General features: G+C 52.9%; 2 protein-coding genes across 8 annotated transcripts in view; one reads left to right on the top strand and one right to left on the bottom strand.

Annotated features, from left to right (window-relative positions):
- The first annotated feature begins 641 nt into the window (after positions 1 to 641).
- AKR1E2 (aldo-keto reductase family 1 member E2) lies at positions 642 to 15,940 on the top strand. 3 transcript variants are annotated; one of them, XM_058682017.1, is made up of 11 exons: positions 665 to 777; positions 1,333 to 1,409; positions 4,531 to 4,698; positions 6,500 to 6,616; positions 6,753 to 6,830; positions 8,530 to 8,652; positions 10,580 to 10,677; positions 12,593 to 12,665; positions 13,152 to 13,244; positions 14,358 to 14,431; positions 14,693 to 15,940. In XM_058682017.1, exons 2-11 carry the CDS (start codon positions 1,368 to 1,370, stop codon positions 14,733 to 14,735), a joined length of 909 nt encoding a protein of 302 aa, XP_058538000.1. In that variant the 5' UTR covers positions 665 to 777; positions 1,333 to 1,367; the 3' UTR covers positions 14,736 to 15,940. The 3 variants fall into 3 exon arrangements, with proteins under 3 accessions (XP_058537999.1, XP_058537998.1, XP_058538000.1); XM_058682016.1 differs by lacking the exon at positions 1,333 to 1,409 and having other exon boundaries at positions 642 to 777; positions 13,152 to 13,236; positions 14,350 to 14,431; XM_058682015.1 differs by lacking the exon at positions 1,333 to 1,409 and having other exon boundaries at positions 642 to 777.
- Positions 15,941 to 20,799: 4,859 nt separating this feature from the next.
- The window catches only part of LOC131483647 (aldo-keto reductase family 1 member C23-like protein), a 133,747-nt gene continuing 127,084 nt past the window's right edge, over positions 20,800 to 27,462 (bottom strand). For 2 of the 5 annotated variants that reach the window (XM_058682007.1, XM_058682008.1), the window contains 4 exons: positions 25,079 to 25,188; positions 24,204 to 24,375; positions 23,566 to 23,648; positions 20,800 to 21,028 (listed from right to left, as the gene is read on the bottom strand). In XM_058682007.1, the coding sequence (XP_058537990.1) occupies positions 20,986 to 21,028; positions 23,566 to 23,648; positions 24,204 to 24,375; positions 25,079 to 25,188 (408 nt within the window). In that variant the 3' untranslated portion in view covers positions 20,800 to 20,985. Of the gene's footprint in view, positions 21,029 to 23,565; positions 23,649 to 23,673; positions 23,959 to 24,203; positions 24,376 to 24,415; positions 24,505 to 25,078; positions 25,189 to 27,462 lie in introns of those variants that run through there. The other 3 variants (XM_058682010.1, XM_058682011.1, XM_058682012.1) reach the window with 3 other exon arrangements.

The raw sequence follows: 27,462 nt of genomic DNA, 5'->3' as shown, positions 1-27,462 counted from the left end.
GTCCTCGGAGGCAGGCGCAGTCCAGTGCCCCGCCACATTCTGCATTACCCAGGTACTCAGTCCCTAGGGGCCCCGGGGAGTAGACAACATTTACTGGAATCAGCCTAGTGTGTCGTCGATGGAGAACCGAGGCCGGCAACTCCTAGAAGCCTGTGGGACCCTCGGGATTCCTGCCGCAGGCACATCAGGCTGCAGAGGAGGAAGGTCTTCCCTCTCTATTATGGAGCCCCCTCCCCGTGAGGGTGGGTGTTAGGGGTTTCCCTGGTGCCAGGCGCCCAGAGCGGTGGACACAGCTCCAGACCTGTGCCGTCCGTCCTGGGGATGGCCTGGCCCTGCCGACCCTGGGACCCTCGAAACACCAGCCCACCAGTCCGGCATCTCGCCCCTCCTGACGCTGTGCTCCCAGGACCTGTGGCTGTAAGATCGGAGCCGAGCTGGGACGGCGCGAACAGAGCCGAAAAGTCCGGCGCTGGCGCACAGACACGCCCGCTTCTCCCGCTTCCAGACTTGTGGGTGTGTCCCCTGGCCCGAGGGGCGTCTCCAGCTAACGGCACCCTGGAGCCGCCAGCCAATCAGAGCTGCCTCCCGCCGGCACCGCCCCCCCCCCCCCCCCGCTTGGCGCTGCGGCCAATCGGAGCGCCCGCCCGCACGCCCACCCACCCGCCGTCCCCAGTCGCAGAGCTAGAGGCTGAGTGGCGCCCCAGGAGTCGTGCGGCGGCGGCGGCAGTGCTGGCCACCATGGAGAAGATCCCGGCTCTGGGCCTGGGCACCTGGAAGGTGAGGTGGCCTCACGACCTGGGGGAGGGAGGGCCTTTCCCGTCCGCGGCGCTCCGGGACGCGGAGGGGATCCCCCAGGGCCGCCTGCCTCGGCGCCACCGCCCCTGTTTGAAGGGGGAGGTTCTCCGGAAATGCTGGCGGTGCCTGGGGCGTTCGGAAGTAAAAGTTCGCGGGAGCCCCGAGGGGACGGTGGTGAGGCTGGGTCAGGGCCGGAGGGTTGGGGTAGGGGCTGGTGGTCGTGGCTGGGAGCAGCAGGTGGTCGGGGCAGTGTCTGGGCCGGAGGGCTGGGGTCTGGCTGGGGTCGGGGCTGGTGGTCGGGCTGGTGGCGCCTCCCCAGAGGCTGGCGGGACTTGCCACCCGCAGGACAGACAAGGAAGTGCCCCCACCGCAAGTGGGGTTTCAGAGGGAAAGCGTGCAGCGCCCAGTGAGAACCAGGCGGGGCACTCGGGGACTTGCTGCACTTTGGCCGCTGTGACTCCTATCCGTGATTTCAGTCAGGCGCTAACCAGGCCTTCCTTGTTTCTTTTGTTTCTGTACACTTTGTCTTCAATAAAGATGTTCATTTGAGAAGTCACTTAAGAAGCTACCAGATGAGTAGGCATTGGAATCATCAACCCCTGCTCATCAAAACAGTATTTAAAGCGTTTCTTCTATGTACTTACCAACTCTTAAAGACCAGGGAGGCAACTCTACTCACTGTGGTTCTCAGCATGTGGCCCTGGATGTGCTTTCGGGAGCTGCTCAGGGGGCTCAGGGGGTTACATGCTCGCACTTTCTTGCCTGCCTCCAGTCCTGCTCTTATGCACTGTCTTCTGCTGGGGGTGGGAGTCCAGGCATACTGCCTTGCACACGGCGAAGGGAAACCTGCAGAAGCCGTTTCAGAGGCCCAAAGGTTCCTTTTTGTGGTTGTTGGACTTCAGGTGCACGGACCTGGATCAGTCTCAGTGACCCCTTCTGGATCCACACAAAGTCTTGCTTGGATTTACTTATTTCCAGCGGTGTACCGTCACAGATCAAGCATCAGCTGTCGGTTGCTCCCGAAGCGATGCACCCACAACCAATCACAGAAGCTCCATCGTTTACGGCAGCATGTGCATCATCACGGCTGCCTGTTGGGTGGTCAGCTGGGCTCTATGCACCCGGCCGCTCGCTCAGTGTCTGGGGTTTGGCCGCTCTCACTTGGGACTGTTGGGCTGCTCGTGGCTCAGCGCAAGTCTCGACCTCAAGCAGGAGAATCTGGGGTATTCTCGTGGTGATGGCCCAGGCACCAGAGAGCAAGGGGCATTCTGGAGCTTAGGCTTGGAGCTCACATCTCTGCCACAGAAAACACAGGGCAGCCCAGGTCCCAGAGGTGGGGACAGAGCCTGTTCTGGGCCTGCGGAATCACATTAAATCTGTAGATCAGTCTGGGAGAACTGGCAACTTGATGATACTAAATCTGGCTTTCTACAAGCCCAGTGTATTTCTGTGTTAATGAATTGTCCTGGATAGAAGGCGTCTCTCTCTCTCTTCATCTGGTTGTATATACAGCTTGCCCTGTAGAAAGCATACACTTCATTTGATGGAATCATTCCTGATCCTGGACCGTCCACGATACTATTGGAAAGGAAACTTCTCTGAAATTATGTCTTCAGCTTGTTTGCTGTTGATGCATTGAAAAACAATCATCTCCGAGTGCCTGGCTGGCCCAGTCGCTGGAGCACGCGACTTTTGATCTTGGGGTCAGGAGTTCAAGCCCCCTGTTGGGTGTGGAGCCTTCTTTGCTATATTCATCACATTTTCAGCCACTTTGCCAAATTGTCTTGTGAGTTCTTTTAATTTGCCTATGAATTCGTTTGGGCTTTCTACATAAATGATCGTAGCATCTACAAATAATGATACTTTCATTTCTTTTTTTCTGATCCTTAAGTCCCAAATTGTTTTTTCTGAGTTGCTTCTGGATGGCTAGGACCTCCACTACAGTGACCATTCTTGTTCTGTTCCTGACTTTAAGGGACTGTTTCTAATACTTGGACATTTAGGATGATGTTTGCCCATTTGTTCTTTGGCTTGCTTTTGTTCTTGTTTTTTTTTTTTTTTTTTTAATTATATTTATTGTTGTTTTAAATGTGGACATTCTTTACCAGGTTAAAGAGCTTCATTTTTTCCAAGTTGACTGAGAGTTTAAATCACAAATGGGTGTTGAATTTTATCCAACATTGACTGACATGATTTATTTTTTATTTTTTTATTATTATTTTTTTAATTTTAGAGAGAGAGCACACATGCGGGGGAGGAAGACAGAGGGAGAGAGAGAGAGGATCCCAAGCAGGCTCCGCGTTCGGTGCAGAACCCAACACAGAGCTCGATCCCACGGCCTTGGGATCATGACCTTAGATGAGCTCCAGAGTTGCAAGCACCCCGATGTGATTTCTTTTTTAATCTGTTAATGTGGTGAATTATTATGGATTTTCTAATATCAAGCCACCCTTGGCTCTCTAAGATAAGCTCTGTGGGTGTGGTATGTTAGTTTTTCATATACATTGTCGCATCCATTCTGATGTCATTTTACTTAGGATTTTTGCAACTCTTATTCATGGGTGAGATGAATGCAGGCCTTTCCTTTGAATATTTTTGTCTGCTTTTGACTCCAGGGTTATGCCGGTTTGGTAGAAGGGGTTGGGAGTATTCTCTCTTTTTCTCTTCTCTGAAAGATTTTGTGTTAAATTGGGACGATTACATCCTTGAAATTTTTGCAGAACTCTGTGTGTTTAATTGCTTCATTTTAGAAATAATTATAGGAGAAGTCAGCTTTTACTTCTTGAGCAAGGTTTTCTAGGGATTTCCCTCATTCTTTTCATTTTTCCCAATTGTTGGCTGAGAGTTACTGGTAACATTTCCTGAGATTTGGGGTCTCTGTTGTATCTGTATGACCGGTTTTTGGGTTTCCAGTCTTGTGAGAAGATTGTCCACCTTATTAAGGTCTTTCAAAGAACTAACCTCCGGCTCTGCTGATCTTCTGTGTCCTATCTTTACTTGATGTGCGTCCTTGTCTCCAGATTCCCTTTCCTTCTAATTCCTGGGTGGATCGTTGTCTAACTTCAGGTGGACGCTTCCTTAGCTTCTGGCCCCCCAGAATGTGCTGCTTGTCAGAGGCGGACCATTCTTCTGGCCCGGCGCCTGGGGTTAGTGAGGCTCATGCGAGAGGGTGCCGTGTGGGCTGCAGAGCCCTTGGGGATGCTCGTGCCTTGTGTCCCGAGCCCTCCCCAGGCCTCTGCCCCCGCGTCCCGTCCCTTTGCTCGCTTGAGCCACCCAGCTCACCCGCGAGCGTTTTCTGAACCTCACCTTCTTGAGGGAATCCGTAGTGCCCCTCGGGGCTTGGGGAGGTGCCCCACGTGTGCCGGGTTGTCTTCGTGTGAGCAGACACCCGCTTACCTTCACACTTGGCCCCCTGGTCTCCTCGGGTAGAGGGTGAGTCTACACCTTCTTGTGTCTCAGTGTCTATCCCGATTCATCCCGCGTTTATTTATTCCTTTGCTCGTTCAGGAAGCGCGGCATCTCGCTCGGTTCTTTGCAGGCCCTAAAATACCTATGGGGTTTCCCCCAGGTAAGGAAAGGTGTTGGAACTTAGGTTGCATCTAAATCCTTTCTGCCCCTGACCTCCCCCAATTTTAGCGCGTCCTCGCTCATGTGTTGTTTGACTCTACATTTTCCAGCGCTGAGGTTGGGATGGCCTGATGTGGGCGGACCGCCTATGTCACGTTCGTTTTGCAGGCAGCTCCGGGCGAGGTGACGGAGGCAGTGAAAGTGGCGATAGACGCGGGGTTCCGGCACTTTGACTGCGCTTACTTGTACCACAACGAGAGTGAGGTCGGAGCCGGGATCCAGCGCAAGATCAGGGAGGGCGTGGTGACCCGGCAGGACCTGTTTGTCGTCAGTAAGGTAGGACTCGGCGTGCAGGGCGAGCAGGGTGCAGCCCACGCGGGCTGGGTCAGCAGGGTAGCCGACCGAGCGTGGGGAGGGTCTTCTGGTCCCACAGAAGCTGATGACCAGTGCGTACGGGACACTCGTGCGGCTTCGTGCACGCACTGGATGCGGTGCAGGTGTCGGGGACAGCATGGGCAGGGGCCCGAGGCACGGGACAGCACCGGGGGGATCGGGGGCCTGGAAGGAGCTCGGTGCTCCTGGATCAGAAAACGTCAGTCATGAGAAGTGCGGCTGCAGCAGGGACAGGCCAGGTGACGAAGTCACGCCTTTCAAAGCAGAGACAGGCCAGGTGACGAAGTCACGCCTTTCAAGGGGCTTACTCTTCATCCGCACACACCGCACAACGGCGCGGGTTCTCAGCAGGGAGCTCGGGTTCCGGACAAGCCAGACTTGTGTCAGAGCTGGGTGACTGCAGCAGCCGGAGGGAGCAGGGGTTGGAGCGGGAGGCAGAGGACACTCACAGCCCGGACTTGGACCGCGGGAGCCGGCTCACGAGGGAGACAGGTACTCAGGGCCCGGTAGGGGCAGGTCCAGACCGCGGGAGAGTTCTGGAACTCCCCTGCCTTGGACTTTGAAGCAGATTGTTAGGACTCTGAGGCTAGGAGCCACGGGTTGTCATTCCCGCTGTCTCTCATGGCCCCGCCATCTGTCACGGCCCCACTTCCTGTCACAAACCCCGAGGGACCAGGAGAGTCCCTGGATCACACAGCTCCACCATGTATAAAACGGGGGTCCGGATTCGATCATCTCCTGAGGAGTTTCCGGGACTAATTTCCACAATTGCAGGACTCAGTGTGGTTTCTGTAGACTTGCCCTTCTGTTCCACTTCCGGATGATTTCTGTAAGTCATCAGTGCCTGTGGAGCGAGGGCAGAGGGCTGGTGAGGGCGAGGCGAGGCGAGGTGGGTGACGGGATGGCTCGGTCAGCCCCGTCACCCGGGGCCCGCTGCTCCTGGTGCCCTCTGAGTCCGCAGGGGAAGTGTGTTCACTCTTCCCGCAATTCGGAAAAGTCACGGAAATACAATTTTTTTTATACTCGCTGTTTCGAGAGTACCATTGTTAATGATAATTTTTAGGGTTTTTTTTTCTTCTCTTTTGTCATCAATACACTATGGTGAGAGTCTGTTTTTATATCTTTTAATTCTCTTTCTCGTACTTATTTATTTTTGGTTTTTCTCTTGCTGTGACGGAGTCTTTGGATTAGCTTCCGTCACAGTTAGTACTAAATAGTGTAACAGGGGACGTAATGGGAGGGAGAAAATGGCAAATTTTCTACTTCACAGGGGGTGTGGCTGGAAATCTCTAAATCAATACAAGGCAGTGGGTGTTAACTTCCCTAATTTAACCTGCACGATTATGAGGCCCTGAGAACAGAGGCCCTTGAACGTGGAGGAGACGCAGGTGGGAAGCAACGTACAAGTTCTCCAGAGTTCTCCTCCTCTCTGCTTACAGCCGTTTGCTTTGGTCTGGTTCTGGTTGTTTCTTCTGGTCCTAGTGGATCCAAATAACCAGACCGCCCCCTCCCAAATGTTTCACAGTGGCCCTGTCTCCCTGTAGTGGGAGTCAGGCAGAAGGAGCCCTCTTTTGGAGACCCCTTCCCGAGAGAGTTCCGGAACCATCTGAGGGTGATGTCGCTGCCCCCTCCGTATTCGTTGCTGTCTGATCCCGGATGCCGTCTGTCCTCCTGCTCCCGGACTTGGGGGACTGAGGGGCAGAAGTTGACACTGGCTTCCTCCTCCCCCCCGCGCCCCCCATAGCTCTGGTGCACCAGACATGAGAAGTGCTTGGTGAAGGCGGCCTGCACCAAGAGTCTCAAGGCCTTGAAGCTGGATTACCTGGACCTCTACCTCATGCACTGGCCCATGGGCTTCAAGGTACCGTCCGGGAGGCGCAGAGCCCAGGGGCAGCACCTTCCCTCTGGTCAGGCCTGACGGGGGGTGCGGGGAGCTCTCCCCAGGCCTCCTCAAGGACCCTGCGGTCTTCGTCCGCCCCCACCTCTGCCCCTCCCAGCCCGGGGAGGAAGACCTGCCCCTGGACCGCAACGGCATGGTGCTGCCCAGCGACACGGACTTCCTGGACACGTGGGAGGTGAGGCGCGTCCCGCCGGCCTCGGGCGAGGTGATGGCGGGTCGTGTGCATGCGTCGGGGTGGGGGGGGGGTTGTGGTTGTCCCCCGACACACTTGTGTGCGCTGTGAGCGGGAACCAGCACCTGATCCCGGCTGCCCATCTGCCGCCCTAGTTCTGGCTGGTTCCTCTGCCAGGACATCAGTTCCAGGGATGACTAAGTCAGACTCCCCCCCCCCCCCCCCCCCCCGCCCCGTTTTAGTCTCAGTGTCGACTTTTTGTTTTTGTTTTTTTTTAATGTTTATTTATTTTTGAGAGAGAGAGAAAACACAAGCGGGGGAGGAACAGAGAGAGAGGGAGATACAGAATCCGAAGCAGGGCTCTGGGCTGTGAGCTGTCAGCACAGAGCCCGATGCGGGGCTCGAACCCAGGAACTGTGAGATCGTGACCTGAGCCGAAGTTGGACGCTTGACCGACTGAGCCACCCATGCACCCCGGTGTCCACTTGTTTGTTGATGAGAGAGTATCACTTGGTCGTGACAGAAATACGGAAGAGTATGAGAAAGAACATTTAAGAATCCCCCCCATCCATTACCTGGCCGTAGCTACCACTGCTGTCGTGTGGCTGTGGACCGCTGGGCCTCGAGCATCTCGGAACGAGGTCTGGCAGCCCAGCCAGGCCTGTGTGGGGCTGGAGGCCGAGTGGCAGGTTTCCAGGCAAAAAGGGGGAAGAGACCTGGAATAAAGTAGCGAGTAGCGGCATCGCGGTGAGGGGTGCAGGTGTGGAAGGGGACAGTGTTCCGTGGGGCCCGGCTGACCTGGCACGTGTAATCTCGCAAACGGTGTGGGACGGAGGAGGGCGGGTGTGAGGCCTGGGAAGCAGTGAGCTCCCGCTGGAGCCCGCTGAGTCCAGGGAGATGGGCGAGAGAAGGCCTTCGAGCACCAGGCAGAGTCGGCAGGCGCACCAGTCAGGCCACCCTCTCCCTCCCCCCATTTCTCTTAAACAGGGCAATCGGCAAAACAGATTAGATGAGGGATCTGGGCTGTCAGGACCAGCGTCCAGGGGGCCCCAGTGGTTTCTGTCCCACGGCATCGCCCCTCGGGAGAGCTGTGGCTTGGGGTCCGGGCCACATGCAGCCCGGGTGAGTCTCCGGGCGATGCTGGTGCCTCCAGGCAGTGGCTGGTGCACACTGACTGGTCCCTGGCCCGTGGCCACTCAGGACCTAGGACCTACTGTTGACGAGGTGCCCCACGCCAGCCCGACACCTCCTGAAGTTCACGGCCAGCAGGAGGATGATGGCATGTCACTGCGCTTAGGAAGCGTATACGCTAGGTAGAAAGAGCGGCAAGCGACGGGCATCCCTGCCGAGCCCTGTGTCACACATGTTCAGAGGAAGGGGAGAAATAACAGCTGAAGTGTTGAGTGTTGGCCACATTCTAGCCCTGCGCTAAATGCTTTGTGTGTGTTACTTGATGGGATCCTTAAAACAACCCTGTGACATGAACAAGCTTGTCCCCACTTTGCAGATGAGGACACTGAGGCTCAGCGTGGTCACACAACGTGCCCAGGGTCCCCGGCCACTAGAGGCCCTGGGGGCAGAAATGCCTGTGGGGCATCGGGTGGGATATTTAGAAGCCTGGGGAGCCGGTTTAGCCTGGGGAGGGAGGGGCATGGGCGATGGGGGGGGAGGGGGAAGCAGAATGACTGTTTGTTGTCTTTAGGCCATGGAGGACCTGGTGGTCACGGGGCTGGTGAGAGCCATCGGGGTGTCAAACTTCAACCACCAGCAGCTCGAGAGGCTTTTGAATAAACCCAACCTGAGGTTCAAGCCAGTGACGAACCAGGTGAGGCTTTAACAGATGGAGTTGGCTTTTCAGCCGTCACGTTCCCCCTGGCTACGCTGGAAATGAAACAGGGGGCACAGAATAGGCATTTTTCTCCCGTGGCTGCAAAAATGGTGACTTAGGGAGCGGTGAGGCAAGTAACAGGTGCCGAGGCCGGAGAGTTTCTGGAAAGGCTTGTTCGATTAGGTGGGGTCCTCGGGAGGTCGGCCACGGGCTGAGCTTGGTCCTCTGCGTGCAGAAGTGGTGACACTCCTGTCTCGCCCTCCTCCCTCCCTGACATCGCTGCTCGCGGTTTCCTGGGAAGGCACCTGGGCCCCTCCCCGTCCCTCCACCTGGGGGGCAGGCAGCCGAAAGACCCCAGGTTCACGGACTCTGCCAGGACTTTTGTGCAGAGAGCTGGCTCGTGAGGAGAGGGCTTCGCTTGCAGAAAGGGCCTTTTTGCAGTACATTCTTTTACCTAAACATTTGCTCAGGTGTCATGTACATTTAAAAAGTGCACCCATGACAGTAGAGCTCAGTAAATTCTCGTAAACCGAGCCTCGCTCTGTGCCTACATCCAGATCGAGAAACAGCGCGTGACCAGCACCCGAAGCCCCACCACGCTTCCTCCCGTTGACCGCCCCCCGACAAAGGGCAGCCCGTGTGCCGATTACTAACAGCGGACACTGGCTCTTGAACTTTATGTAGATGAAGTGACCCATTACGTACTCTTTCCCGCCTGGCTTCTTCCAACATCGCGTCTGTTGGATTCCTCCGCATTCCTGTACGATCGTCCGTCGTTCTGATTTCTGCGTGGGATTCCGCTGGGCGCGCACACCACACTATCGTTACCCACTCTGGCATGGACGGCCACTTGCATAGCTTCCGCTTGGGGATATTGAGAATAGAGCATCACGTTCCATTTTTTATAAACACGCTGTAGCGTGGATGCAGGAGAGGTTGGGCATCGCTCAGCGAGTTTCCACAGGGGAGCGTGCTGGTCGGCGCCTGGAGCCCAAAGCCCAACAGCGTCTGCCTTCTGGAAGCTCTCCTAGCCGCCTTCCTCAGAGCGGCACCTGTCCCGACGCGAGGCATGCCTTAGCTTCCCTGCTTTAAACCCTGGCGTGCCTAGAATGTTCATGTGCATGATATACGCCCCCGTTCTGTCAGGGTTCCTGTTGAGCAGCACTTTAAGTGGGGGATGATGGGGGAGAGCTGTTGCTTCCTCTGTGGGGTGGGAGGGGCCTGAGGGGCTGTTTCCTAATTGGGGTTCTGAGCCCCCAGCAACGTCCCCTCAGAAGAGTTTTCCTTGCTCTTTCTGGTGGCTGTGCCCAGCACGTTCCTGACCCTCAAGGGCACTGTTTGCAGCTCTTAATTCACTCTAAAGGAGTATTTTCAGCCCACTGATGACCTGGAATTGTACGTGAGAATGTGCAGAATGTGCAGGCAGAAATCCCGCTCTCAACTTTCTCAAAATGTCCACTGGAGTCCCCTGGAGCACGCGTGTCCCACGTGACTCCCCAGCGTCCTCCATGCACCTGCGGAGCCTTGACAGAGGGTTCTCTGGCCGGCTTATTCTGGATGTTGGGGGCGTGTCTGGGAACAAAACAAAGTCAGCCCAGACCCCTGCCTCTGTGGAGCTCGCATCAAGCGGCGGGAGACAGACAACAGCAAATAAGTACGATGTGGAAGATGTCAGATGGTGACGCGGGCGAGAGCGGAAAGTAAAGGGTCAGAGGGAGGGCCTCCCGGAGCAGGTGCCATCCGAGTGTCCAGGCGACGGGGTGTTCCTCTTGCCCGTTCTCGGTGGCTTTCACTTTAGGTGTGGACGCTTGAGCCTCGAGACGGGTCCCGGAGCTCATCGGCGACAGCCGAGACATTAAGAGTGTGCCCTTCCCCCGTGTACGGTGACCTGAATTTTCTCGGTAAGTGGTGCTTCTCCTTTTAGGTCGAGTGCCACCCGTATCTTACCCAGAAGAATCTGATCAACTTTTGCCAATCCAGAGATGTGTCCGTGACAGCCTACCGGCCCCTCGGCGGTTCCAGGTGGGGGTGTGTCCGTGGTGGGGGTGGGGGGGAGAGATGCCCCCTCCTGCTGGATTCGGATAGTTAGCGGAGGGCCTAACAAAGGCAGGTGTGGGCGGGGCGTGTGGGCTGGGGGCGGGGCCGGCGCCTTCGGCCAGAGGAGGGCAGCGGCCAGGTCTGAGCTCTTGACCAGCACTTCGGGCCCGCTGCTACGCCTTCCGGCCGAGATGGGTCACAGATATCTCCATCTGCACGCGTCCTATTTCCCCAGCACCGGAACCGTGTGCTGTGTGCCCTGCGTCCGTCCACGAGCCCCCACCCGCTCGGCACCCCCAGACCAGACAGACAGCCGGCAATCCTGCCTTTCCAGCCCATCCCCCAGAATCCACTCTGATTGTGCCAGAGAACCCGGGATCTGTCTGTTGATCTCTGTTCTCGCCTTCACGGCCCGAGTTGAGTGGGAGTTCTCTCCGGTGATTAGAGCAGCCTGTCCGCTCCGATTTGCCCGGTTCCAGTCCGGTGACCGCGCGGGAGCCGAGGGAGCCGTCTCAGTCTGATCAGGCCACTCTCCTGGTTGAAAATCCTTCGGTTCTTGGCAGGGCCTAGGAGCCCCAGCCGGTCTGGCCTCGGCCTAATTCTGGCCTCGTGTCTTCCCGCAAACAGTGTGCACCCACCACCTGAACCCACGCGGGGCTCCCGGAGTAGAGCGCCGTGTTTCTAGCCTGTGCCTTTGCATAGGTTGGTCGCTTTACCTAGAGATCTTGTTTATATATATATTTTTTGATGGTTTGTTTTATATTTGAGAGAGAGACAGAGACAGTGAGCAGGGGAGGAGCAAAGAGACATGGAGATGGAGACCGAACTGGAAGCAGGCTCCAGGCTCCGAGCCGTCCGCACAGAGTCCGATGCGGGGCTCGAACTCACGAGCAGTGAGATCATGACCTGAGCCGAGGTCGGACGCTTCACCGACTGAGCCACCAGGTGTCCCTCTAGAGATCTTGTTACCATCTTGTGTTTTTAAAGTCTGGCTCACTCTGATTTCTAATGTCCAGTTCCAGTCAGCATCACCTCCTCCAGGAAGCCCTCCTGACTCCCCTTATCGAGGTTTTGTCCATAACCCTCATTACACTGTCTTGCCATTATTTTCTTTTCAGTCTCCCACTTGTCAGAGCTGCGTGAGTACAGGGGCCGCGTGTAACTTGTGGCTCTCCAACAGCCCCTGGCTCAGGACCTGGACAGACTAGGGGCCCAGGAAGGGCTGAAAGCATTTGATTCTTATGACCTGTGTGTCTCCTGTGGGAAGTGGGGCACATGTGTTTGAACTTCGTAGCGGCTGGGGAGCTGCTGGAAGGCGGGGTCCTGTTCTGTGGCTGAACTTGGGGCACTGGAGTCACAGTGGGTGGCAGGGGCCAAAGCAATGGCTCTCCAGGGTGACCAGGGCCTGTCCCTGCTGGACAAACCCTGAGGGATAGTGCCATGGCCACAGCCTTCCAGTTCTCTGCACTGAAGCTTCCCCTCGTGTTTTGCTATTTGAGTTGAACTGTTCTGAAATTACCATCGTGAATATCGACAATTATTTACCAGCAGCGCTAGAGGCTCCGCCCCAGGCCCCGCAGTGAGAGCTCAGAAGTCAGCCCAACCCGCCCAGGGCCTCTCCAAAGCGCGGAGAACGTGTTGCCCCCTGGCTCTCGAGAAAACACCAAATGTCCATGGAAAAGCAGCGTGCCCAGCTGTCCCCACCGAAATGTCTTCTCTAGATGGTGGGATGCGGGTGATGAGCTCCTATACATCATTTGAATTTCCTACCCGGAGCAAGTATTATGATCAAACAAAAATAAACCTAGGTCTTGGTTTTGGAGGAGGTATTGTGTGTCTGAAAGCAGGAGGCACCCAGGCTTGTCCCCCCTGACCCCCTGCCCTGTCCTGCTCTCTCTAGTGAGGGGGTGGCCCTCCTGGATGACCCCGTGATTCAGAGGATCGCACAGAAGTACAACAGGTCTCCCGCCCAGGTAGGAGGGGCTGCCCGCAGGCTGGGGGGGGGGGGGAGGGGGTCTCCCCGCTTCCTCTCGGAGCCAGGCACTGGACGGAGGAAGGGTTTGCTCACTCTGGCCCCAAGCTTCCAATTCACCAGCACAGGGGGCGCCTGCTCCCACCCACTAAGGCTGTGAGGCCCGTGGGCAGGACTCCAAATGTGGGGCCCCCCGGCTGAGTGGAACAGAAAAGACTTCCTTGCTCTCATGTCCAGTGTTTGGGGGCTGGGCGTCTCCGTGAACTGTCATTAAGGCGTTGGCAGGTCCTCTGAGCTTTTCCATGGACCAGTCGTGGCCATTACACACATTGGAGGAACTGTGCAGAAAATGCCAGTTGGGGTTCTGAGGGACTTTGGGACAGAAGAGCCTGTAATAAAAGTTCCGGCTGTCCTGACTTTGGGACTTTGCACAGTAAAGTGTGAATCTGTGATTCCCCTTGTCTCATGCGAGACCTTTTTTCTGCAGATTGTGATCCGATTTCAGATCCAGAGGAATGTGATCGTGATCCCCAAATCTGTCACCCCAACACGGATCCGTGAGAATATCCAGGAAAGGGTTCTTTTCTTTTATTCGGAGGGTTTGGGATCACACGGTAGTCAGCTGGGGGTCTGACCACCGCACAAGCAGGCCCTGTGTGGCTTTGACGCAGCAGAGGGGCCGGGTGGAGCTGCGGCCACAGCACGAGGAACCCCAGAGTGTGACAGGCACGAACCCAGCCCGGGAGCCGGCGAACAGCAGGTCCCGAACAGCCGGGGTGCTGGCCAGAGTCTCGCAGGGCTGTGCCCCTGAGCCGGGTGCCTGCTCCCCAAGTCTCAGGACCGCTGCCTCTGGCTGCCCGGACCTGGATTCGTGGGGCCCTTCCAGAACCGAAGGCCGCCCTCCAGTCAGAGCCTCTGCTGACACCGAGCCCTTGGTTTCTGCTAGACCGGGTGGAGGGTCTCCTGTGGGTAGAGGCCGGGCCCGGCTGGTCCCCTCCCGGGGGTCGCTGCACCCTCCCTCCTGGCTCCTCAGCTGGGGACCGGGGCTGGCTCTCTTGTGAGAACAGATCGTGTTTCAGGAGTGGGGGTCATAGTCCTCACGGGTATTAGGAGCAAAGGGGGTGCAGCTTAGAATTCTGCTTTATGAGGAAAGAAACAAGAATTACACTGTGTTATGGCTACTGTCAGAGCCAGTGGTCCCGGGGACCCAGTGTCCGAGCTGGGAGGGCGTGGGGCACGAATGTTTTTGGTTTTTCACTTTCATTTGGTTTTGGAGGGGTTTTTTGGTGTTTTTCATTTTGGGGGTGGGGGGGTTCTTTTTTTGTGTTTTTTGTTTTGTTTTGTTTTTGAGCGACGGGAAAAATTCTTTGCTCACCTCCCACCTCTTGATTCCGGCTCGTCCCTCCGGGGGGGGGGGGGGGGGAGGGCGGGGGCGGACTGCAGTACACGTCCTGTCTTTGCAGGGGCTCTCGCCCAGCCCGGGGCAGCCAGCGTCAGGCACAGGGTCACAGCCGCCGTTTACAGAGGAAGGCTGATGATCCGGGGAAGTTGCAGGTGCCGCGTGCAGTGTTCCCTCCGCATCTTGTGTCCCCGGCAGGTCTGGCGCAGCGCTTCGCAGGTGACATGTGCTCGACGAGATGGTCACTGGACTGACTTCACCGTGAACGTTTTGTTTTGGGTGCAGGTGTTTGACTTTGAATTATCAGAAACGGACATGAACGACATCCTCGACCTGGACAGGAATTTCCGAATGTGCACCTTGCCCACGTAAATACGTCTCCTTTACCTCCGTTCCAGGGGGAGGGAACAGTGTTCGGGTTGAGGCGATTCCGAATAGGTGTTGATCGTATGCATTTTAGGTTAATTAAACCTTCTCATAAGGCTTTCCCCTCAGAGGATGGGCCTCTGAATGAGTCCCAAGACTAACTGAATACATCGGGGAGCTTGAAAACACACAGCTGTGTCTTTTAGAAGGTTTCTCTTAAACGTAATAAACATTTCATTTTGATTTGTTTTCCTGTTTTTCAGAGCTAAAAACCACAAGGACTATCCTTTCAACATAGAATACTGAGCACGGCCTCCCTCTTCCCCGCCCTGCTCGGCCCGACGGGTCCATGAGTCCCGAGCCGAGGCAGGGCTCTGCCAGGGAGGTGGGGGCGACCGGCTTTGACTTGGGCGGATTCCTGCCTGGAACAGAGCTGCGCTCCCTGAGAGGTCCACACATTTCCGGTGGTGGGTGATGGGAAGGGAGCCGCCCTGGGAGCGGCGCTCGCTCTCTGTGGAGAACCCCCCAGTCCTACGGCTCCTTTGAGCACAGCGTGACAGGATTTTGACCAGACAGGCTGTGTGGCCTCTACCCTCGGAAAAAAGGTTGTATTATGGAAATATTTAAATACCGGATTTGAGACCATAGCACGAGTCTCTACATGTGTCACCCAGCCCCGCTTGAGACCCTGGGCCGGCCTCCCGCCATCTGTGTGGCTCTGTTCCCTCAATCCCCCCAGATGGTTTTAAAGCAAAATCTTTATGTTCACACGTGCAGAGACAAGCTGGGTGAAGGCGGGAGAGGGTCTCAGTTCAACACAGAGGCTTTTCTTACTTAAATACGGCTGTGGGAACCCCAAGCAGAGAGGACACGCGGGTCATTGCCCTCCTGCGCTCAGCGTCCGGGGTCCGTCCAGTGGGCTCGCTCAGGGCTGTGTGTGACTCGTGTCCTCTCTGCTCACCGGATGGCACTCGAGCACCATGCTTTGGGCCATTGTCTTAAAAATCTGCTACAAGTTATTACGTTCCACGAAAAAGGTTCATTTTCATGAATGAACGGCAGGATGTTTCCCTGTTTATGTTAAACGTAAGAAAAGTTCACCATATAGGCTAATAGTGCTTTCTACTAATATTTACCGAATTTTGCTATTTAATGAAGTAATTCTACCGGATTCAGAATGTAAAGAAAACTGAGAAAAGCTCAATTATAACAAGTAAAAATGGCCTAAACTAGCAATATCTAAGAAGAATCCTCTTTCTAGTGGGTCCTTCTAATCTATGCCCATGTCTATGACCCATGTAGATAAACAAATTACATAAAATATGTGATCCATACACATATATAACACATGTGCACGAACACTTCGCAAAACCTGTCCCACAGCACACATGGTCTGTGATTTGCTTTTTAAAAGGCATATGCATTATATACTGGATGTACAGTCATGTACCTGTTCACTTAACATTTTGATAAGACAGCAAGTAAATAAATACTGAAGATTTAACTCGTAAGCTTTAAAGCTACCGGACTTGAACTGATGATCCAATCTTCCTCCCTCGGCTGCTGATTTCCACATCTTACAGAGTCCTTATCAGTGTAATTCAAGCCTTGCGGAGACACTTCTGTTTTCTACAGAAACAAGGAATACAGATTTTTATGTCGTGTTTTACGAGAGCCGCCTGAAATAGCAAGAGCACCAGCAAGTGTGGCCAAGATGAGGGACACCCCGTCCTAAATCACTGGGTCAAGGACGTGGTCACGCAATGAGACTCCTTCAGCTGCAAACCAGCTCCGGTGGCGGGAAGGCTCCGTTGAGTCTCCGAGAAACATCAGGAAAGCACCGGGGCGGTCCCTACGGATAAATGTAGGCGAGTAGGCCGGGACCCCAGGAGGGGCCTTAGGCCGCACCCCAGGCCTGACCCTAGGTGGGACCCCAGGCCGCATCCAGGCCTGCCCTGCCTTGGAGGAGGAGGGTCTGGCGGCCCGGCTCCGCGCTGTGCGCCGGATCGACCGCCAGGGGCGCCGTTGACCCACTCGGCGGTGCGTTCGCGGCTCCGGCAGCAGGGGGCGCCGCTGCCGCGCCTGTGGACTTGATGCTCTCCTCGGGGGTCGCGAGAGAGGCCGTCGACCCCGGCCCGGGACGTCCACGCCCACTCAGCCTCGGCCCTTGGCGCTGCCGAGAGCGCGCACGGCGCGGGGACGCAGGGCCGGCCCTGCAGGTCGGCAGGTGCGCCGGGGCCTCGGGCCGAGAAGGCGAAGCGGGGCGCCGGGGGCGCCGGGGGGCGGGGCAGCTCTCCCTGAGGCGCGCCCCGCCCATCACCCGGTCCGCGAGCGCCGAGCCGCTTCGGTGAAAGGCCCGGCCCGCCCGCTCCTTGCTGGGGCGAAACCCGGTCCGGAGGGCTGCCGTGGGGGTCCTCCGTGCTCCCCACGGCCTCCGTGACAGGGGACAGCACTGCCTTCCCCGCCGCGCTCGCAGGGCCAACGGACCTCTCAACTGAGGTCCATCGTTTTAAAAAAAAAAAAAAAAATTTTTTAATGTTTATTTTTGAGAAAGAGACAGAGTTTGAGCAGGGGAGGGGCAGAGAGGGAGGGAGACACAGAATCCGAAGCAGCTCCAGGCTCCGAGCCGTCAGCACAGAGCTGGATGTGGGGATCGAACTCATCAACTGTGAGATCATGAGCTGAGACCAGTCGGGAGGCTTGGTCAACAGAGCCCCCCCCCCCCCCCCCCCCGGGCGCCCCTGGAGTCCACGTTCTTGCTGGAACCTCCACTGTTAGTAACAGTTTTGGAACTTGCACCCAAGTACCTGTGTGCTTATTTATGTCATAATTCTGTAAATGCACTTCTTTACTCATGTGTTATGTACATTATAAAATACCCCCCAAAATAGAAAAAATGTTAAGCTGAGCCAGAGATGAAATAAAAAAAATTGAAAAGAAATTTAATCATGGTCCAAACTCTGTTCTCGCTAATTTATTGTGTTTGGTAACAAATTCTTTTCGAAGCAATGGTGTGAATATGCTTTACTGTTTTTTTGTTAATCTTGATTCGATAACTTTGTGATACAGAAATTTGAAGTTCTGATTCTAAATGCAGTTTCCTTTGAAACGTGGTCTTCATGGCAGACAGCTGGAGCTGAAGACTCCCCCCAAGACGCGTGGGTGCAAATGGAGAAAGCGTGTGGTGCCATGCTCTTAATAGATCATGGCCCTTCTTTCTCAGTCCCCTTTACCAATGACACCATTTTTGAAATTTGGACTCTCCAATAGATGCGAAGTTTTTTGAAAAATTACACTTTCGCTAACTTTGAGTAGGACGAGAAATTTATAAAGATCTCCTGGAGGAAAGTTAGTATTCTATTTTGAAGTCCTTACAAATATGTCTATGAACTGATAGCATTTGAGCTTTTGGACACTGAAGTTTAGGAAAAAGAGTGCCCCCCCCCCCCCCCCAACTCTATATTCTCAAATCGGAGAGTTCCTGTTGCTGAAGAAAAGTATTTATGGTCCGGGTCGCCTGGATGGCTCAGTTAAGTGTTGCAACTCTTGATCTCAGGTGAGGTTATGATCTCGCGGTTCTTCGTGAGTTCAAGCCCCACATCGGGCTCTGCGCTGACAAGTTCAGGGGCTTGCTTGGAGTTCTCCTTCACTCTGTCCCAACCCCCCTTAAAAATGAATAAGCTTTAGGGGCGCCTGGGTGGCTCAGTCGGTTAAGCGTCCGACTTCGGCTCAGGTCACGATCTCGCGGTCCCTGAGTTCGAGCCCCGCGTCGGGCTCTGTGCTGACGGCTCAGAGCCTGGAGCCCGTTTCAGATTCTGTGTCTCCCTCTCTCTCTGACCCTTCCCCGTTCATGCTCTGTCTCTCTCTGTCTCAAAAATAAATAAATGTTAAAAAAAAAAATTTAAAAAAAAATGAATAAGCTTTAAAAAATAAAATATATTTTAAAAAAGGAAAATATGGTTGATCATTTGAATGTGGGGGAAAATTAAAAATCGAATTTAACAACAGTTTCCAGAAAGGATTGTTCCTCCCCTGGGGTTCATTTGGACTTTTGAATTCCTCACCCCAAATTCTCATTCATCCCACCATTTGGTAACTTAGCAATGTCAAGTCCCACGACTGGCTTCACATCCCCATGGTTCAATTTCAGAGCAGGGGGAGGGGATGTGTATCGGGTTACTGGCTTCACTGGCTGGGCTAAATCACTCCTGGTTTTTGTTTGTTGTTAATGTTTATTTATTTAGAGAGAGAGGGCATGAGCAGGAGATGGGCAGAGAGAAAGGAAGAGAGAGAGAGAGAATACCAGGTAGGTTCTGCACTGTCAGCACAGAGCCCAATGCTGGACTTGAGCCCATGAACCGTGAGATCATGACCCAAGCAGAAAGCGAGCTGGATGTTTAGCCCACTAAGCCACCAGGCGGCCCATAAATTATTCTTGCTTTTAATTCCGCCTCCTCCAGGTTGTGCTCTGAGCAGCACATTCTTGGGATTAAAAAGGCTGGTGGCAGGGCCTAAGGCTAGCGTCTCACCCACGTTCTTTTGTTCTTTTGACCAGGGATCGGAAAAGAATCCAGAAGGAGAGGGAAGGTGTGGATCTGGAATCAATTTTCCGGTTTCTTATTTTGTAAAGCAAACGTTTTATTCTGAGATCATTGTAGACTCACATGAAGTTGTAAGAAATAATACAGAACATTCCAGGTACTCTTTACTCAGTTTCCCCCAACGTTACCATCCCGAAAACCCATAGCACCGCATCACAGCCAGGGTTCGGACCTTGACACAATCCGCTGGTCTTATCCGGACCTCCCCAGATGTGTACTGATTCGCGTCTGTGATTTTTTTCACGTGTGTGTTTCGCAAAGCCTTTGCCACAATCAAGAAAGGACGTGCCCATCACCACGAGGGTCCTCATGTTCCCTTTTATAGCTATTCCCCTCCCTCTTCTGTTTCTGCCCCCACTTCTCCCGCCCCCCCCATTTAACAAAGCTATAACTGACAAATAAGCTGTATGTATTTAAAGTGCATAACATGATGATTTGATAAGCATAGACATTATGAAATGATTCCCATGATCAGGTTAGTTAATACACCCATCACCTCCGATGGTCACTTTTTTTTTTTAATGCTTATTTTTGACAGAGAGAGACAGAGAGACAGAGCATGAGCAGGGGAGGGGCAGAGAGAGAGACAGAGAGAGAGAGAGAGAGAGGGAGACACAGAATCGGAAGCAGGCTCCAGGCTCTGTCAGCACAGAGCTCGACGCGGAGCTTGAACTCAGACCACGAGATCATGACCTGAGCTGAAGTCGGACATTCAACCGACTGAGCCACCCAGGCGCCCCTGGTCACCTTTTTTTTGGTGAAAGCACTCACAATCTAGTCTTTAAGCAAATATCAATTATACAGTCCAATATCATTAACTGTAATTACCATGCCGAACATCAGGTCCTCATAACTTAAAAGTCGTATCTTTTACCAACATCTCCAAATTCCTTCTACTCCAATGACACAGTGTTAGAACTCTTGTTCTTCTTCAAGGTCCACAAGGCTGTTGTTTTGTTTTGTTTTTTCCAGCTGACTTTCTCTCTCTTGTTCCTGTTGGGTTATTTATATTGTTTTATCTTCCAGTACGTTATTTCCTCTGTCCCTTAATGTCTTTTTCTTAAAGTTTATTTATTTTTGAGGGAGGGAGAGAGAATTCCAAGCAGGCTTCCCACTGTCAGCGAAGAGCCTGACTCAGGGCTTGAGCCCACAAACCGTGAGATCATGACCTGAGCTGAAATGGAAGAGTTGGACACTCAACCAACTGAACCACCCAGGTGCCCCCTCTGTTTATCCTTTGAGTTTCTTGTTTTGATTCTTGTAATTTTTAGCTCTAAAATTTCCATTTTGTAATTCTTTATATCTTCTGTTTCTTTATTGAAACTTTCTATCTTTCCACTAGTTCCAAGTGTGTTTGTCATTACTCGTTGGAACAGTGTTTATAATGGTGGCTCTAAAATCTTTATTGGATAATTTTCAGATCTTGGTCGTCCTTTTTCATTCAGCTTGACACTTTCCTTGTTTGTGGCATTATGACTAATTTTTTTGTGGAAATATGACAGCTTTTATTTTACCTATGAACTGAGTTTTAGATCCCTTTAAAAGGTCTGATAAAATTGTGTAAGTGTAGTAAATTCTCAGAGCCAAAGAGAAAAAAATTCTTATGAACAAGTAAAAAGCTAGACTTTGGAAAAAACTAAATGGTTAGTTTTTTGGGTTTTTTTTAGGCATTTATATTTTCCTTGTGATCACTTCAGTGCATATCAGCATTTTAACCTCAGTGACACAGGAAACAGCAAAACAGACTAAAAAGTCAGGGCATTGATAGGTTAGGTTGTTTGAAACATATTCTCATTTACTTTGGAGGGAAAAGACTGGTTTAGAGACTTTCATTTCCTAACCTGCGGAGTCACACCATGGTTGACGAGGCAGCAACAGGGGATAAACCAAGTACCTGGTGTTCGCCAATCATCGAACCAAATCAAAGAACTCTGGAGGGAGCACAGACAATGCCATTAACACTCATCAGAAAATGGGAAATCCGGATGACGGCTAAATCTAAAAGGTAAAGGGAGAGTCTTAGTCAAGGAACTGTTTCTGTGCTGGGTAAAGAGACGTTTCTTTTAAATTGGCTTCAGGATGAGAATTAACGTAATTTTCTTTTGGGGACAAAACCAACCAGTTTGATAATAACCGCATACTATCGCATGACACTGTAATGAACACACTGTAGAAAATACACTTCCATGCTCATGAACACACTATAAAAATAAACCAGTATGTTGCCTTTTTTTTCAGGTACTGTATTATTCTACAACTTAAGGAGCTAAGCTATTTGTGTTGATACTGTAAACTCCTAAGAGGGCAGAGATGAATTCTGCCCCTTTAAAAAAAAAAAAAAGTTTATTTATTTTGGGGGCAGACAGAGAGAGTGCGAGCAGGAGAAGGGCAGAGAGAGAGGGAGAATCCCAAGCAGGCTCCATGCTGTCAGCACGGAGCCCGATGTGGGGCTCAAACTCATGAATCTTGAGATCACGACCTGAGCTGAAATCAAGAGTTGGACGCTTAGCCGACTAAGCCACCCAGGGACCCCGCATTCTGCTTCTTTGAAAACAATGCCAGTCTGGTTTAATATATAAAATTAACAAATATTTCATGGTGATGATGAGGAAGGTAATAAGAATATCACTTGTTTCATTTCTTTTAAGCACTTGGAAATATTTCATCTGTGCCTTTACTTGGTGGGAAATTATATATTAGAACTAGGGATGGATACAGTGATTATGATATAAGTCAGTTCATCAGGGGACTTCCATTGTAGCAAGGTAGGTAAACTCCTCTTCTCTTATATATATAATTTTGAGAGGTAGGTAAACTCCCTCACATGTATATATATATATATATATATATATATATATATATATATATAAAATTTTGAGCCATAAAGAGCTAAATCACTATCGATATTGATTAAAATTGCTGATATCGCTAAGCATGACTGCCTGGGTCTCCACCCTCCCTTACCCTTCCCTCTCTATCGTTTTATGATATCATTCATTCAACCAGTGTTTATCACTCAGGGAGACAGAATTTTAAAAATCCCACCCTGGGAATCTAACATTTCTATCGAGGTAAACAGAAAATAAGCCACGTAAATCAAGAACCTGGATGGTATGCTAATGAGGACTGTCAACACAAAAACGCAGAGTAGAGAGAAAGGGTTGCGTTTTTAGGAAGGGTGACAGAGAAGGTGTCACGGAGGTGAGCCCTGAGTGCAGACGTGAACATGGTGAAGGAGTGGGAGGAAGAGTGTCGCAGGCAGAGAGAACGGGCCCTGGCACAGGTGTATGAGAGGGACGGCCAGGATGCCACCGGGCTGCATGGGGTCAGCGGGGCACAGTAGAAGGATGTGGAGGCAGATGGCCAGGGAGGCAGCGTCCTGCTGGCCCTTGGAGGTGCTGTAAGGAAGGTGGCCTTCTCCCTGAGTGCAATAGGCTACCGGATGTCAAGAAGAGGGGTGCCCGGCACTATGGCTGCTGGGCATGGACGTCGGGTACAGAGGCCGGAAGAACAGACGGCAGCCAGTTGCCTACCTGAGCCGGAAGACCTCGGTGTGAGCGTGTTTGCGGTGCGTGTGGTGGGGGCACCCGCGAGCAGTTGCCACTGGGAGCTCAGTGTAGACATGACAAGTTTTGAGATGTCTATCACACACCCAAGTGTCGTTGAATAAAGGGATATGCAAACCTTGGTTCAGGGCTCAGGTCTGGGTCGGGTATAATTTGGGGGAGTGTATATTTAGATGGTGTTTAAAGCACGAGACTAGATAAAACCACCGAGGATGTGGGTGCAGGCAGAAAAGAGAAGGGGTCGAAGGATGGTGCCCTTGGTCACGCCAAAGTTAAGAGGTCGAGCTGCTGGGGAGGAACCTGCAAAGAACACGACAAGGGACATGGCCAGGGAGACGAGGGGAAACCAGATCGGCTGTGCAGAAAGCAAGCCAGGAGTGTGTTTCTAGGAGTGTTCCTCCCGCTAAAACAAGACGAGGTCATGGCTGACCTGGGCGAGAAGAGTTTTGGCAAAGTGGACAGCAGATGTCTGGTTTGCGTGGGTTCAGAAGAGCGGGGGAAGAGAGAAGCTAGAGGAAGCGAGGACAGCCTTCTTCAGGAAGTTTCCGTGTGAAAGGAAAAATGGGATGTAGAGTGAAGTTGGCTCAAAGGAAGATTTTTGTTTTTTTAAAGACGAGAGCAGGTTTGAGTACCTCTGGGAATAACTTCGTGGGGAGGGAAAAACTGACAATGGAGGCAGACAGTGGGATTTAACCAGGTTTCATGTAGACTGATGAGTAAGGCAGAGGGAGAGGGGCATTAGTTGAGGGTGCCCGCAAAGGACGCCATCACATCGCTTGACTCTGGAATGCAAGCAGGGTCGGGACACAGGACATTAGAGTCCCAAGGGAAAGGGGGACGGAAGGGCTGGAAGAGACAGTGTTTCCCAGCCGCTTTCCTCCAAGAAGAGGCAACCCCTTTGTGGATTGGAATAGCTGGATTTCTTCTCCGTCCTGCTCCCCAGGGTCTACGGTAGAAGGAGCTACTTACAACAGATCTACAAAATAGCGAATGTTCCTGTTTAGACTGTCTAGACTTTCCATGTCCTCTGGTGTCAAATGGAAATCCAAAACCTGTCAGAAAGGTGAGAAGACCGACTCAGTTTCCCTGCAGCAATTACTGTCCGCTTCTCCTCCCTCCCCCAACCCAGACACGCATTTACGTAGGAATGTACGTAGGTTTTATGAGACGGTTGTCATGAACCTGGGGGTTCGTTCCAAACGAGAGTCAGGAGTGTGTCCCCTTGGCTGTTTGAACTCAGATCGCCCTCGGGGGCTCTGGGTGGGTGACTGTGGCCGCAGCAAAGGAATCCTACACCCTTTCAAGCCTAAATCCCATCTCATCTAGCTCCTTCATTCTGCAGCTGAAGAAATCAAGGCCATACTGTTGGACGAGAAAACAGGACTGAGACCCAAAGCTGACCTTCTGGGTTTCTTTCCCACTTCCTCGTTCCCTCCCTGCAGCAGATGGAGGGGGGGGCGATAGTTAAACACCGCACTCGCGTGCATAGCGTATGCAAGGAGGTGAGCTTGGCCCAAATATACCTTGGGTGCCTCACCGATGACCCAGGCCGGAGGGAGACGAGGTGCCTCCATCAGTCCCCTGCCGCCCACAGCCCTCCCGTGTACCTGGAAGTTCTCCCGAATTCTCTCCTCATCGAAGCTCTTGGCCAGGCCCCCCCCCCCCCCCCCCCCCCCCCCGCTGGTAGCCCAGGGCCACCTGGGCTGGGTTCGCCTGTGCCTTGCAGCAATGGCACTGAGTACTGGATCCTCCAGGAGAACTGGGTTGTTCTTGCTCAACCTGGAAGGGAGGCAGAGGTGCAATGTGTGTGAGGCTGTATATCCATCTTACATGGGACGGCTGGGTGGGTTCCATCCTCTGAAAATCCGCCCGATTACCCTCTGGCTGTCTCAACATCTGTTTTTGCTTCTTTTGGCCAATCCAAAGTAGAAGGACCAGAGAGAGGCAGGCAGAAAGGGACTCTCAGGTATTTGCTCATTTTTTACACGTTTCTGAGAAATTTGGTAAAAGACTGGATAAGCCAAGAGGACAAAATTTTTGTCCCAGCTAAGACCCGATAATCTCCATTATAATAAATAAACCAACTGTTTTCTAAGAAGTGGCTATTTCAATAATGCTTTCAAGTAATTATCTGCTTCAAGTCTAAGAGGAGCATTTTTATACTCCTCTTCAAGAGATAAAGAAACCCAAACTCACAGAAGCTCTTACTTGTCTCACGTCCCTCCACTATCACGTGTTTGAATCGTGGCCCAGGCTCCCTTTGCCACTCTCTAAACCCAAAGCTTTTGAACTGGGTGAACGTTCTAATCAGTGATTTTATTGTTTAACACTGTCTTATCGAGTCCCTACAAAGTAGGCTCGTTAAAGGGTTTGCAAAGACGGATTATTCCTGCCATCTACCGCTCATCTGCCCCAGAAGGTTGAGCGATGACTCCAGAAGGGACAGTGTCCGTGATTAGAATAAGTGCAGAGAGGTCATTACCATTCCTTCCCTGAGTTGGACCCCAAGGCCGCGTACGCAGTCAAGACGATGTCCTGGGACTTGCAGAACTCCAGCAGTTTGCTCTGGTTGAGGTAAGGGTGACACTCCACCTGCAGAAAGCAAGCAGAAGGGTTGGATTCCAGGAACATAAAGTGCTGTATTGCATGACAGCAAACATATCCGGGCGGTCCAGCAACACGGGGAACACACGACCGTCACCCACAGCTGGGCCAGGGGAACTGACAGAGACTTGCCCTCCAATTACCGCCCACGGACAGCAGAGCAGTACTGAGAAACGGGCTTGGTGCTCATGACAGACAAGTCAGATCAGGAGGTCAACAGACACGCTCAGTCTCTCGGACAGGAGACCACAGGGCTGGCCTTGGCTCCCCCTCGCGCGTCGCTCTGTCCAACGAGAAGCAGCCCCTGCCTTTCTTCGTTCTTCGTTCTCAGTCCCTTACCCTGACCTCTTCCCTTCACAGCTGCCACGCCTGGAAAGCAGCCACTCATCCTTCACGGGGGACTGACTTTTGTGAGGTCAGTCTTCAGCTTCAGAAACCAGAGCGCTTTCGTCTTTCCCACCACAGTGTGTTGTGATGTCTCCGCTTGACCCTTGGAGCCTTCAAACACTGGCCCTGCTCTACGTCACTGCACCTGTTCCCTTCCCCAAGCCCGGTCTTGTGCCATATGTACAGGGCTCGGGGGCTTCTGGCCCTTTGATCATCGAGCGGAAATACATTGCTCGTTGTGACTAGTCAGAAGCTGTTACTGGCGTTGTGACCCGCACACGCTACCAGTGAGAGGGGCTTCTGTGCCGTGAAAGGTAATCAGGGGTACAGTCATTGTCCTTTCTGTGTAGGGGACCTGGACACCCAGACGTATGCGGGTCAAGACGGTCACCCCGGCCACGGGATGGGTGGGCTAGGGGCCAGTCAGCTCAATTTGTTGATTCTCGGGCTGGCCTTGGCTATTTCCCCTTCCATGACACGGGTTAGGCTCACGTAAAACCCTGGGCGGGCAGGCTCTAGCATAATGGTGTCCGTTGCAGGGGGGGCCTGAAGAAAACGGAATGTCTTGACTATTTTTCAAGAGGGCTACTGGATTTTTCTCCAGTGTTCAGTGCGAAAACCTGGTAGGGCTTCTGGAGGTAAAACTCAGGAGAGCCTGGGGACAGGCCCATAGAGGAGCCCCCTGGAGATGTTAGCTCTCAGACTTGACGCTGAGGCTCCAGCAACTCCAGAGCTGCTGTTCCACATCTTCCTGCCCCATAGTGACCCTGGCGGCCTTTCTGTTCCTGGCAAACCTCGATTCTCTGTATCAGCCTGTCTCTCCAGTTTTCTGGCCGGCAGCTGGCTCTGTGACCTCAACTCTCTGATGGACCTAAAAAGAGTTGCTCGTTCTTGGTTTATTCAGCTCTTCCTATTATAAGGACACAAGCAACAACTCCCAAGCTCCTTTCAGGCCAGACCCCAAACTGCGAGTGTGCACACGCATTTTTTGCCACATGCCTTTCTCACTGCCTCTGCTCTGACTCTGGTGACTCAATAAGAATGAGCAGGGATTGGGGCGCCTGGGTGGCTCAGTCGGTTGAGCGTCCGACTTCGGCTCAGGTCATGATCTCGCAGTCCGTGAGTTTGAGCCCCGCGTCGGGCTCTGGGCTGATGGCTCGGAGCCTGGAGCCTGTTTCCGATTCTGTGTCTCCCTCTCTCTCTGCCCCTCCCCCGTTCATGCTCTGCCTCTCCCTGTCTCAAAAATAAATAAACATTAAAAAAATTAAAAAAAAAAAAAAAAAAAAGAATGAGCAGGGATTGAAGAGAAGCAAGCAGCCCGACTTCGGCCCCACTTGAACTGTATTCCCCAGCACTGTGTGCAGGAAGGGCCCGGTGCTGGCTTCCTGGGGCTGGTTCAGCCATCACGTGCAAATGACCTGTCTGCGTCACGGTTGTCTCGGGCATGAACACAGAAGGGGAGGAAGGGTGATTTATTGTATTCGGGGAACAAGACCAAGCCACCTGACCTGAACTGCCATCCACTCAGATCACCCCTCGGATCACGATGAACCGTCCTCTGTTCAAGCTTCTCAGGCCCACGTAAGCTTCCCACCAGCCAATCAGTCTGAGCTTGGCCATGGTCCGTTCGCTCTGTAGAACCCAGGGCGACGTACGGCTTCTTCCTCAATTCTTCACCATGACCCCAGGCAAAACCAGTTTCTTTACTTTCTCTAGACTGACGATCCCCAAGGTGGAGGTAAACCTCCCAAGGGACACAAAATACAACTTTTCAGAATTCTTATTTGTATTCTTCATCTATAAATAAGAGAAAAAAACAAGCCTCACTAATATTTAATACATGGATTGGCTGTCACTCTCTGTCAGCCTTTATGT

Source organism: Neofelis nebulosa, chromosome 8 (genome assembly GCF_028018385.1).
Source record: "Neofelis nebulosa isolate mNeoNeb1 chromosome 8, mNeoNeb1.pri, whole genome shotgun sequence".
In the NCBI taxonomy this organism is placed as follows: Eukaryota; Metazoa; Chordata; class Mammalia; order Carnivora; family Felidae; genus Neofelis; species Neofelis nebulosa.
Note: the sequence above shows the minus strand (reverse complement) of the source record. Positions and strands in the feature narration are given on the sequence as shown.

What these genes read in the sequence shown, in the direction of transcription:
- AKR1E2 (XM_058682017.1), top strand. Translation starts at nt 1,368, where the DNA reads ATGAGTAGGCATTGGAATCATCAACCCCTGCTCATCAAAACA. An exon ending in AACCCCTGCTCATCAAAACA is followed by an intron (nt 1,410 to 4,530) that starts GTATTTAAAGCG and finishes TTCGTTTTGCAG; the next exon opens with GCAGCTCCGGGCGAGGTGAC. An exon ending in AGAATATCCAGGAAAGGGTT is followed by an intron (nt 13,245 to 14,357) that starts CTTTTCTTTTAT and finishes CAGGTGTTTGAC; the next exon opens with TTTGAATTATCAGAAACGGA.